Source organism: Triticum aestivum, chromosome 3B (assembly GCF_018294505.1).
Source record: "Triticum aestivum cultivar Chinese Spring chromosome 3B, IWGSC CS RefSeq v2.1, whole genome shotgun sequence".
Classification (NCBI taxonomy): Eukaryota; Viridiplantae; Streptophyta; class Magnoliopsida; order Poales; family Poaceae; genus Triticum; species Triticum aestivum.
The window spans coordinates 90,448,047-90,461,500 of NC_057801.1; the positions used below are offsets into that span (position 1 = coordinate 90,448,047).

A 13,454-nucleotide genomic window follows, 5' to 3' on the forward strand; every position below is an offset into this window, starting at 1 on the left:
CTAGAGGCTCACTAGGGACATGTTGTGGTCTATGTATTCACACATGTATTACAATTTCCGGATAACACAATTATAGCATGAACAATAGACAATTATCATGAACAAGGAAATATAATAATAACCATTTTATTATTGCCTCTAGGGCATATTTCCAACAGTCTCCCACTTGCACTAGAGTCAATAATCTAGTTACATTGTGATGAATCAAACACCCATAGAGTTCTGGTGTTGATCATGTTTTGCTCGCGGAAGAGGTTTAGTCAACGGATCTGCGACATTCAGATCTGTGTGCACTTTACAAATATCTATGTCTCCATCTTGAACATTTTCACGAATGGAGTTGAAGCGACGCTTGATGTGTCTAGTCTTCTTGTGAAACCTGGGCTCCTTGGCAAGGGCAATGGCTCCAGTGTTGTCAGAGAAGAGAGTCATCGGTCCCGACGCATTGGGAATAACTCCTAGGTCGGTAATGAACTCCTTCATCCAGATTGCTTCATGTGCTGCCTCCGAGGCCGCCATGTACTCCGCTTCACATGTAGATCCCGCCACGACGCTTTGCTTGCAACTGCACCATCTTACTGCCCCACCATTCAAAATATACACGTATCCGGTTTGTGACTTAGAGTCATCCAGATCTGTGTCGAAGCTAGCGTCGACGTAACCCTTTACGACGAGCTCTTCGTCACCTCCATATATGAGAAACATATCCTTAGTCCTTTTCAGGTACTTCAGAATATTCTTGACCGTTGTCTAGTGTTCCATGCCGGGATTACTTTGGTACCTTCCTACCAAACTTACGGCAAGGTTTACATTAGGTCTAGTACACAGCATGGCATACATGATAGACCCTATGGCCGAGGCATAGGGGACGACACTCATCTTTTCTCTATCTTCTGCCGTGGTCGGACATTGAGCCGAGCTCAATTTCACACCTTGCAACACAGGCAAAAATCCCTTCTTGGACTGATCCATATTGAACTTCTTCAATATCTTATCAAGGTATGTGCTTTGTGAAAGACCTATGAGGCATCTCGATCTATCTCTATAGATCTTGATGCCTAATATGTAAGCAGCTTCTCCAAGGTCCTTCATTGAAAAACACTTATTCAAGTAGGCCTTAATGCTATCCAAAAGTTCTATATCATTTCCCATCAAAAATATGTCATCCACATATAATATGAGAAATGCTACAGAGCTCCCACTCACTTTCTTGTAAATGAAGGCTTCTCCATAAGTCTGCATAAACCCAAACGCTTTGATCATTTCATTAAAGCAAATGTTCCAACTCCAAGATGCTTGCACCAGCCCATAGATGGAGCGCTGGAGCTTGCATACCTTGTTAGCATTCTTAGGATCGACAAAACCTTCTGGCTGCATCATATACAATTCTTGTTTAAGAAAGCCGTTAAGGAATGCCGTTTTGACGTCCATTTGCCATATCTCATAAACATAGTATGCGGCAATTGCTAACATGATTCGGACGGACTTCAGCTTCGCTACGGGTGAGAAGGTCTCATCATAGTCAACCCCTTGAACTTGTCGATAACCCTTAGCGACAAGTCGAGCCTTATAGATGGTAACATTACCATCCGCGTCCGTCTTCTTCTTGAAGATCCATTTATTTTCTATCGCTCGCCGATCATCGGGCAAGTCTGTCAAAGTCCATACTTTATTTTCATACATGGATCCTATCTCGGATTGCATGGCTTCAAGCCATTTGTTGGAATCTGGGCCCGCCATCACTTCTTCATAGTTCGAAGGTTCACCGTTGTCTAACAACATGACTTCCAGGATAGGGTTGCCATACCATTCTGGTGTGGAACGTGTCCTTGTGGACCTTCGAAGTTCAGTAGCAACTTGATCCGAAGTACCTTGATCATCATCATTAACTTCCTCTCTAGTCGGTGCAGGCACCACAGGAACATCTTCCTGAGCTGCACTACTTTCCGATTCAAGAGGCAGTACTTCATCGAGTTCTACTTTCCTCCCACTTACTTCTCTTGAGAGAACTCTTTCTCCAGAAAGGACCCATTCTTGGAAACAAAGATCTTGCCTTCGGATCTGAGGTAGAAGGTATACCCAATGGTTTCCTTAGGGTATCCTATGAAGACGCATTTTTTCGACTTGGGTTCGAGCTTTTTAGGTTGAAGTTTCTTGACATAAGCATCGCATCCCCAAACTTTTAGAAACGACAACTTAGGTTTCTTACCAAACCATAATTCATACGGTGTCGTCTCAACAGATTTAGATGGTGCCCTATTTAAAGTGAATGTAGCTGTCTCTAGAGCGTATCCCCAAAATGATAGCGGTAAATCGGTGAGTGACATCATAGATCGCACCATATCCAATAGAGTGCGATTACAACGTTCGGACACACCGTTACGCTGAAGTGTTCCAAGCGGCGTGAGTTGTGAAACAATTCCACACTTCCTTAAGTGTGTACCAAATTCGTGACTTAAATATTCTCCCCCACGATCTGATCGTAAGAACTTTATCTTTCGGTCACGTTGATTCTCTACCTCACTCTGAAATTCCTTGAACTTTTCAAAGGTCTCAGACTTGTGTTTCATCAAGTAGACATACCCATATCTACTCAAGTCGTCAGTGAGAGTGAGAACATAACGATAGCCGCTGCGAGCCTCAACGCTCATTGGACCGCAAACATCAGTATGTATGATTTCCAATAAGTTGGTTGCTCGCTCCATTGTTCCGGAGAACGGAGTCTTGGTCATTTTGCCCATAAGGCATGGTTCGCATGTGTCAAATGATTCGTAATCAAGAGACTCCAAAAGTCCATCAGCACGGAGCTTCTTCATGCGTTTGACACCAATGTGACCAAGGCGGCAGTGCCACAAGTATGTGGGACTATCGTTATCAACCTTACATCTTTTGGTATTCACACTATGAATATGTGTAACATCACGTTCGAGATTCATTAAGAATAAACCATTGACCAGCGGGGCATGACCATAAAACATATCTCTCATATAAATAGAACAACCATTATTCTCAGATTTAAATGAGTAGCCATCTCGTATTAAACGAGATCTAGATACAATGTTCATGCTCAAAGCTGGCACTAAATAACAATTATTGAGGTTTAAAACTAATCCCGTAGGTAAATGTAGAGGTAGCGTGCCGACGGCGATCACATCGACCTTGGAACCATTCCCGATGCGCATCGTCACCTCGTCCTTCGCCAGTCTCCGCTTATTCCGCAGCTCCTGTTTTGAGTTACAAATATGAGCAACGCGCCGGTATCAAATACCCAGGAGCTACTACGAGTACTGGTAAGGTACACATCAATTACATGTATATCACATATACCTTTGGTGTTGCCGGCCTTCTTGTTCGCTAAGTACTTGGGGCAGTTCCGCTTCCAGTGTCCGCTTCCCTTGCAATAAAAGCACTCAGTCTCAGGTTTGGGTCCATGATTTGGCTTCTTCCCGGCAACACGCTTACCGGACGCGGCAACTCCCTTGCCGTCCTTCTTGAAGTTCTTCTTACCCTTGCCTTTCTTGAAACTAGTGGTTTTATTGACCATCAACACTTAATGTTCCTTTTTGATCTCCACCTCCGCTGATTTCAGTATTGAATATACCTCAGGAATGGTTTTCACCATCCCCTGCATATTGAAGTTCATCACAAAGCTCTTGTAGCTAGGTGGGAGTGACTGGAGGATTCTGTCGACCACCGCGTCGTCTGGGAGATTAACTCCCAGTTGAGATAAGCGGTTGTGCAACCCAGACATTTTGAGTATGTGCTCGCTGACAGAACCATTCTCCTCCATCTTACAACTGTAGAACTTGTCGGAGACTTCATATCTCTCGACCCGGGCGTGAGCTTGGAAAACCATTTTCAGCTCTTGGAACATCTCATATGCTCCGTGCTGCTCAAAACGCTTTTGGAGGCCCGGTTCTAAGCTGTAAAGCATGCCGCACTGAACCAGGGAGTAATCATCACTACGCGACTGCCGGGCGTTCATAACGTCTTGAGTTGCTGGGAAAACGGGTGCTTCACCTAGCGGTGCATCTAGGACATATGCTTTCTTGGCAGCTATGAGGATGATCCTCAAGTTCCTGACCCAGTCCGTATAGTTGCTGCCATCGTCTTTTAGCTTGGTTTTCTCTAGGAACGCGTTGAAATTGAGGGCACCATTAGCATGGGCCATTTGATCTACAAGACATATTGCAAAGATTTTAGACTAAGTTCATGATAATTAAGTTCATCTAATCAAATTATATAATGAACTCCCACTCAGATAGACATCCCTCTAGTCATCTAAGTGATCCATGACCCGAGTCAACTAGGCCGTGTCCGATCATCACGTGAGACGGACTAGTCATCATTGGTGAACATCTTCATGTTGATCGTATTTTCTATATGACTCACGTTCGACCTTTCGGTCTCTTGTGTTCCGAGGCCATGTCTGTACATGCTAGGCTCGTCAAGTCAACCTAAGTGTTTTGCATGTGTAATTCTAGATTACACCCATTGTATGTGAATGTTAGAATCTATCACAACCGATCATCACGTGGTGCTTCGAGACAACGAACTTTCGGAACGGCCCACAGTTAGGGGAACACTTTCTTGAAATTATTATGAGGGATCATCTTATTTAACCGTCGTTCTAAGCAAATAAGATGCAAAAACATGATAAACATCACATGCAATCAAATAGTGACATGATACGGCCAATATCATTTTGCTCCTTTTGATCTCCATCTTCGGGCGCCATGATCATCATCGTCACCGGCATGACACAATGATCTCCATCATCGTGTCTTCATGAAGTTGTCACGCCAACGATTACTTCTACTTCTATGGATAACGGTTTAGCAATAAAGTAAAGTAATTACATGGCGTTATTCAATGACACACAGGTCATGCAAAAAATAAAGACAATTCCTATGGCTCCTGCCGGTTGTCATACTCATCGACATACAAGTCATGATTCCTATTACAAGAACATGATCAATCTCATACATCACATATATTTCATTCATCACATCCTTTTGGCCATATCACATCACAAGGCATATGCTGCAAAAACAAGTTAGACGTCCTCTAATTGTTGTTGCATATTTTTACGTGGCTGCTATAGGTTTCTAGCAAGAACGTTTCTTACCTACGCCAAAACCACAACGTGATATGCCAATTTCTATTTACCCTTCATAAGGACCCTTTTCATCGAATCTGATCCGACTAAAGTGGGAGAGACAGACACCCGCTAGCCACCTTATGCAACTAGTGCATGTCAGTCGGTGGAACCTGTCTCACGTAAGCGTACGTGTACGGTCGGTCCGGGCCGCTTCATCCCAGGATGCCGCCAAAACAAGATAAGACCAGTAGTGGCAATTAAATTGACAAAATCGACGCCCACAACAATCTTGTGTTCTACTCGTGCAAAAAAACTACGCATAGACCTAGCTCATGATGCCACTGTTGGGGAACGTAGCAGAAAATAAAAAAATTCTACGCATCACCAAGATCAATCTATGGAGTCATCTAGCAATGAGAGAGAGGAGTGCATCTACATACCCTTGTAGATCGCGAGCGGAAGCGTTCAAGAGAACGGGGTTGATGGAATCGTACTCGTCGTGATCCAAATCACCGATGATCCTAGCGGCGAACGGACGGCACCTCCGCGTTCAAAACACGTATGGTTGGGGAAGACGTCTTCTCCTTCTTGATCCAGCAAGGGGGAAGGAGCGGTTGATGGAGATCCAGCAGCACGACGGCGTGGTGGTGGAAGCAGCGGTGATCTCGGCAGGGCTTCGCCAAGCTCAGCGAGAGGGAGAGGTGTTACGGGGGGAGAGGGAGGCACCAGGGGCTAGGGTGCGCAGCCCTCCCTCCCCCCTCTTTATATAGGGGCCCTAGGGGGTGCCGGCCCCTAGAGATCCAATCTCAAGGGGGGGGGGCGGCGGCCAGGGGGGGACTTGCCCCCCAACTCAGGTGGGGCGCCCCCCACCCCCAGGGTTTCCAACCCTAGGCACTGGGGAAGGCCCAAGGGGGCGCACCAGCCCACCAGGGGCTGGTTCCCTTCCCACTTCAGCCCATGGGGCCCTCCGGGATAGGTGGCCCCACCCGGTGGACCCCCGGGACCCTTCCGGTGGTCCCGGTACAATACCGGTGACCCCCGAAACTTTCCCGGTGGCCGAAACTGGACTTCCTATATACAAATCTTCACCTCCGAACCATTCCGAAACTCCTCGTGACATCCGGGACTCCGAACAACTTTCGGGTTACCGCATACTAATATCTCTACAACCCTAGCGTCACCGAACCTTAAGTGTGTAGACCCTACGGGTTCGGGAATCACGCAGACATGACCGAGACAGCTCTCCGGCCAATAACCAACAGCGGGATCTGGATACCCATGTTGGCTCCCTCATGTTCCATGATGATCTCATCGAATGAACCACGATGTCGAGGATTCAAGTAATCCTGTATACAATTCCCTTTGTCAATCGGTACGTTACTTGCCCGAGATTCGATCGTCGGTATCCCAATACCTCGTTCAATCTCGTTACCGGCAAGTCACTTTACTCGTACCATAATGCATGATCCTGTGACCAACCACTTGGTCACATTGAGCTCATTATGATGATGCATTACCTAGTGGGCCCAGAGATACCTCTCCGTCATACGAAGTGACAAATCCTAGTCTCGATTCGAGTCAACCCAACAGACACTTTCGGAGATACCTGTAGTATACCTTTATAGCCACCCAGTTACGTTCTGACGTTTGGTACACCCAAAGCACTCCTACGGTATCCGGGAGTTACACGATCTCATGGTCTAAGGAAATGATACTTAACATTAGAAAAGCTCTAGCAAACGAACTACACGATCTTGTGCCATGCTTAGGATTGGGTCTTGTCCATCACATCATTCTCCCAATGATGAGATCCCGTTATCAATGACATCCAATGTCCATGGTCAGGAAACCGTAACCATCCATTGATAAACGAGCTAGTCAACTAGAGGCTCACTGGGGACATGTTGTGGTCTATGTATTCACGCATGTATTACGATTTCCGGATAACACAATTATAGCATGAACAATAGAAAATTATAATGAACAAGGAAATATAATAATAACCATTTTATTATTGCCTCTAGGGTATATTTCCAACAATATCCCCTTCGTCTCCATCGCTCCTCTTTCCTACTGCTCCTTGCTAACTCCTCGCCATGGATATGTTTCTCCTTTTCTCTGCCGCTACTGCTGCTGATGTGAGAGAAACCCAGTTGCGGCGTTTGGGCGCCGGGTTGCAGATGGGCAGCCGCTCTCCGGTCGCTGCAAGGCGTGGACACTCGTGCTGCAAGGTGGGCTCGATGGGGCGAGCACTGCCCGGAGATGCAATGGACCGCGCGGCGCTGGGACGGTGACCATGTAGATTGGCCGGCGGAGGCGTGCAACTCCGACGATGTTGCCTTGAAGCTGTTGGGGAGCACTACCGGTGTTGCAATGGAGCAACGTCGGGCCGCCAGAAACATAGCCGACGCTTTAATGAAGCCTCGTCGGAGTTGAACTGGAGCTTCACCGGACACGTCAGTGCTGTGTTGGAGCTCTGGCGGGGCTCCAATGGAGCTTTGCCGGACACCGTCACTCCGTCAGTGTTGTATTGGAGCTTCGCTAGACATCGGCGGTGCGCCATGAAAGCTGCACGCCAGCGGTGCACCATGAAATCTGCAATGGAGGTTTTGCTAGGGTTCCGCAACGCTGCGTTGAAGCAGTCGCGTGCCTACTACTACCATGTCGTTGTTGTGATCCAACGGCCATCAGCACGCTAATCAGACGGCTGCGTAGCCGGACTATTACAAAAATCATACGGCTGATTCGTAGCAATCGCCAATAAATGAAAGAAAACACTATTAATCAGTCGGCTGAAAACTCGTCACCCGTCCGCTGCCTTCTCTATGCTACACGTGTCCCTGTGGGGCTCGCCAACCTTATCTTCTCCCCATTCTCAGTCTTATCCCATTCTCTATTTTCTTCTTGCCATGGCCGGCCATGACAGAGTGAAGCACAAGCGCTCTGCAGTTTGGCCGCGTAGCCATGGTTAGGATGGCTGGGGCGAGATGTGTGGCACCGAGCGAGGCAGTAAGGGCCCGGCCCGAGCTTGAGCTTCTCCACAGCCATGGCCATGGCGGCCGAACTTGGACGCGCAGATGTTTCTTTTAACAAGGTCTTTTACTGTGAATTTTTGCAGCAACAACGGTGTTGCGAATGGTGATGGACGAGGCTGTGCTCCTGTGATATGCATCAGCAACAACGGCGTTTTCTCCACATCGTTTCATTGCAAAAATTTCTGCAGCATTACCTATGTTGCAAAAGTTGTTCCGCAACATCGCCGATGTTGCAAAAATGTGAAGACGGAAAAAATATATGCAACATAACCTCGGTTGCAAAACTCATTTTCGCAACATCATCTATGTTGCAAAAGATGAACATGGTGATAGACGATTTTTTTTCTTGGAACACAACCTTGCAAATAAACTTTCTGCGGCATGATATTTGTTGAAAATAACGCTTAAGGAAAAGTGAAGCTAAAAATACGCTTTGGGTGGTTTTGCAATGAAGCCGTTGTTGCATAGCAAACATCGCAACAATAAGCTTGTTGCAATTTGAGACACGTTTGAGGAGATGTGACGGTTATTTTTGAGTCAATCGACCTCGAAGGCGGTGGACGTTTTCGTTCTATCCACCAGCAGACGCGTAGCATCACCCATAAATGAAACTCAAAAAAGAAATCTAGTTCGGCTAGCCAGATTTTTTTTCTTTCACTTTTACTAGAAGAAAAAACGAGTAGCTTATGCCCGACCTGTTTTTTTTTTACTTTAGGTAAAACGCTGAAACGTTTTTTTCTTTCTTGTGAGGAAGGAAAACCTGGTGTCTTGCTGTTCGGTAGGTAGTCGGACACAGACTACAAGGCCCAAGGCAGCCTATTCGAATCGGACCGGCGATTAGGCGCGTGGCGGGTTCTAATAATCGAAACTGGTTTCTGTTTATGCTCCAACGACAGACCGGCCGGGGCGACCTCAAAGTTTAAAACCATCGCAACCTTAGCACGTACGCGGACCGTCGTTTGCTTGGATCGGAGAAGCGATGGAATACTACGACTATGGAGATGAAAACCAGCAGCCATGGGTTGGGGCGAAGAGAAGCCATGAGCGGTCGGAGGGCAAGCTCGACGCAGCGTTGACGGAGAAGCGGCACAAGTACGACGACAATAGTTGGACGGCCGCCGCGGCGTATCGGTGGCGGGGACAAAGCGAGCCTACGAGCGATCCGAGGATGAGTTCGACCTGACGATAGATAAAAGGTACAAGTGCAACTACTGGGAGGACCCTGCTCACGCGCTCATCCTGCAGCTCCACGGGGGAAGTAAAGCCACGACCGCAGCTCTCATCAATCAGAGCCAGCGCATCGCCAAGGAGATGGACGACTGGTGCCACGAGCGTCAGGCGGCGCGCAAAAACATGAATACATGATAGTAGATTCTATCTTTCCCTTCTTTTTTTCTTTTTTTTGCTTTGGCGGAGAGACAAACAATTACAGGGAATCCTTCATGAGTCCAAGGAATTTATGTATGGAGTGTTTTTTTTTTGTTTGTTCATGAGAACTAGGCTGTAGTCTAGACGCAAAGAGTCGCAATGGTGCACCCTGTTGCCAGAGTTCGAATCTCGTCGGCAGCGAATTTTTGGTTCCTCATCCATGAGAACTAGGTAATGTTGCAGAAAATTTTAAAATGAAAAAATGTGCAGAAAGATGTTGCCATTGCCTGCGTTGATCACATCGCCACCGACCACAAAGCAATAGCGCCTCCACTCCGGTGGTTTCCGAAGCGTGTCGGGGAGCAAAAATCACCGCCGCTGGGGAGCACCACCACCGCCACCGGCGACCACCACCGCCTACCACTTACGCTGGCCTACAGGCCGCACAGAAGCCTTCCACCATCGGAGGAGATCCCATCATGGTCGCCGACGTGGGGATCTGCCCGATAGGCCTGCCCCGCTGCCCTCCCTAGTCCCAGACACCATGACCCTCCATAGTCCCAGCCGCTGCAGGATCTAATCGTTGGTCGGTTTGCATTAAGGGGCTAGTTGCATAACCACTTTATGAAACAACAGACTAGTTGTAGTACCTGGACACGAAGGGGTTAGCGGGTTAGCTCATATCATGGCCGTCTGATTAAGGGCCCATCTAACGTACACGGAGGTGACGGACGCTCGCATAAGATCGGTCGGTTGAAGGGAATCATTTGCCAAAAAGATATATGGTTCGGCTAGCTAGATTTTTTCTTCCCCTTTTACTATATATACAGTATATAGTATAGAAGAAAAGGCGAGTAGTTTTTTTTTTCCAGGGAAAACGCTAAAACTTTTTTTCTTTCTTTTGAGGGAAGGAAAACCTGGTAGGCAGTCGGACACAGACTGCAAGGCCCAAGCCAGCCTGTTCGAATCGGACCGGCGATTAGGCGCGTGGCGGGTTCTGATTAATAATCGGAACTGTCCGTTTCTGTTTATATGCTCCAACGACGGACCGGTCGGGGCGACCTCAAAGTTTCAAACCATCGAAACCTAGCACGTACGCGCACCGTCGTTTGCTTGGATCGAGAAGCGATGGAATACTACGATTACGCAGATGAAAACGAGCCAGCGTGGGTTGGGATGAAGAGAGGCCACGAGCGGTCCGACCGCAAGCTCGACGCCGCGTCGACGGAGAAGCGCCACAAGTGCGACGACGGTAGCTGGAAGGCCGTCGCCGCATATGCACCGGTGGCGGGGACGAAGCGAGCCTACGAGCGATCCGAGGAGTTTGACTTGTCGACAGATAAAAGGTACAGGTGCAACTACTGGGAGGACCCTGCTAGCGCGCTGATCCTGGAGCTCCGCGGGGGAAGGAAATCCAGCGGCGCCGCTCGCAACAATATGATTTGGCGCACCATCAAGGAGATCGACGACTGGTGCGACGAGCTTCAGGCGGCGCGAGAAAGCAAGATGTAATTTGATTCTAGTATCTTTTCTCTTCTGTCTTTCTTTGACGCGCGTGGAGTACTTTACTACTTCACGAAATAAATGTAAAACGTTCCAGGTAGGGCTGGACACGAGCCGAGCCGAGCCGAGTTCAGTCCGAGCCTGGCTTTGGCTCGCCTAAAACGAGCCAAGCTCGGCTCGGCTCGCTGGATGAACGAGCCTAGTTTTGGAGGCTCGGCTCGTTTTGCCTCCGGCTCGGTCCAGCCCGATCAGCTCGTGTTCGTATTACTATGTGTGTGTACGCCTGTGTAGTATGTGTGCTTGCGCGCGTCCGTAGCAGCGAATGCATACAGTATGCCTACTAGCCGCCGATGTGTGCGTGAGCCTGAGCGCGTGCAGTCTGCGTGCGCGCCGCCGACGCCGACGGCGACGCCGGCGAGTTGGGTGCCGGAGTCATTGTCAGAAGAGGGGGGCAAGGACGGGAGTGAGCCAGGTAGGTCATACCTGCTTATGCCTCCAAGTGAGCGACGAACGGCGGCATCCAACGCGGCGGCAGATGCTGGGGACGGCAGCAGAAGCTTGGCTAGGCAGTAGGCACCATGTCAGCGAGGAACGGCGGCGTCCAACACGGCGACGAAAGGGCATGTTCGTCGTCGGTCCGGAGAGAGAGCCCTCCAGTATCGGGCGCGGCGAGGACGACGCCACATCGGGCGCGACAACGAGAAGGACGGCTTCAGGTGGTGGCGAGAGCGGCGGCGCGGCGCGGCAGAAACCCTAGGCATGGGGGAATTTCGTGAGTAGAGGACCGAGGAGGCCGACGTCGGGTAGTGGAGGCAATGCTTCGTAGTGGGCTTGGGCTACTCGCGTTGGCTGCTGTCTTTACACCGGGCTGCAAATTCCTAAAAAAACTAACTGGGCTATGAAACGAGCCACCGAGCTGGACCGAGCGAAAACAGGCTCGGCTCGCTCGCCGAACGGGCCGAAATTTGGAGCTCGGCTCGGCCTATTTTCTTATCGGGCCGAGCTGAGTCGGGCCGAGCTGAACCGAGCTTCGGGCCGAGCTAAAAAGCTCGCTCGAGCGTCCAGCCCTAGTTCCAGGTTTTAGATATGTATAAGAGGGGTATCAGGTCACTAGTATATTTGTTTATAGAGGGTGTTTGTGCTTGTGCTTGACACACTACCGTACATGAATTCCGGGTTGGATGTATTTTTCAATTTCTGTAAGAACAGTTTTGTGAGGGTATGTGCTACTTAATGTATGATCTTTGGACTTTTGGCCTTTGCGTGTATGTGTTGGCGGCTTGGCACACGCGTTTTGTTCATTTTTCTTGGATTTAGAAAGAACTCGATCGGTTGACATGGATTCTATGCATCAAGACGCCCGTAAACATAAGGATAGCACGGTTCGCAGTTTTTCGTGCATCAAATGTCCAGGGGAATGTTTGTGAGCGAACCGTGCTATATTTGTGAGCGCCCGAACAGTTGCCACGTAGGCATTCCACACTCCGGACCCAGATGAATTTGGCGGAGCCCGTGCATTTGGACGTTTCCACAACTTTTCCGCATGAAAGCCTGCCCTTTCCTGACCTCTCTACGCCGATCGCCGCCGCCTCGCGCCCTAGTTCCTGCCCATTATGCCGTCCACCACCGTGATGGAGTCGATCGAGAGGGTCAACGTCACGCCAGAGCCGGAGGACTCCTTGGTGGTGGCCGCCCGCAAGGTCAACATGGTGACACGCAACGCCCGCCCCCGCAAACAAGATAAGAAGATGACGCTTTGGCGGCGGCCGGTCACCCAATACCTCCTCCACCAAAGCGTGTGAACTGGCTGGTGCCAGCATCACCGCTGTCATGGATGGCATAGTTGTATCTACCATACTACTACGTCATCGACAACTCGATCTGCAGCAACAGTCCACATACATTGTCACCACGTGTCGTTCAACGTCGACATCAACAGGAACTACACCTTCACGGAGCCTCAGTCGCAGTCGCCAGTGCTTGTTCCTTGGCGGATTCCGGATCCCTTGCCCTTCAGTGGCCGGCCTTTGTTTGCTGGAATGTCTCAACTAGGCGCGAGGATGGATGAGGAGAAGACAGTGATGAACTTGATCCACAACAGCGGCGGCCACAAAGATGGACAAGTGGAGGACTCTCAGTCGGATCCATACACCCAAAAGACAATAACTCATATATCAGACATCCAACAAACGCATATCTGGCCAGCCGACGCACACCCAGCAGTTGGACGGTTATCCAGATGACATTGGGCATTGGGTGCGGACCCAAAGAAGAAGATGGGGTGAAAATTCAACCAGATGGAGGATTAAATGTTGGTTGATGCATGGTTGGCCACAAGCATCAATCCTATTCATGGCATAGAGCAAAGGGGCAGAACCTTTTGGACAAACGTGCATGCTTGGTTCCATCAACAAAAGCACTTTGATCCGTATCGCAAGGAAGTGATC

The 13,454-nt window shown here is 49.0% G+C and overlaps 1 protein-coding gene across 1 annotated transcript; it reads left to right on the forward strand.

Annotated features, from left to right (window-relative positions):
* Nucleotides 1–10,552: 10,552 nt before the first annotated feature.
* Nucleotides 10,553–12,241, forward strand: LOC123064921 (uncharacterized). Its single transcript, XM_044488311.1, has 2 exons — nucleotides 10,553–11,104; nucleotides 12,085–12,241. Exon 1 carries the CDS (start codon nucleotides 10,633–10,635, stop codon nucleotides 11,014–11,016), a length of 384 nt encoding a protein of 127 aa, XP_044344246.1. The 5' UTR covers nucleotides 10,553–10,632; the 3' UTR covers nucleotides 11,017–11,104; nucleotides 12,085–12,241.
* Nucleotides 12,242–13,454: the final 1,213 nt, after the last annotated feature.

Excerpts from the sequence above, each read along its gene's own strand:
- LOC123064921 (XM_044488311.1), top strand. The coding sequence starts at position 10,633 with ATGGAATACTACGATTACGCAGATGAAAACGAGCCAGCGTGGGTTGGG.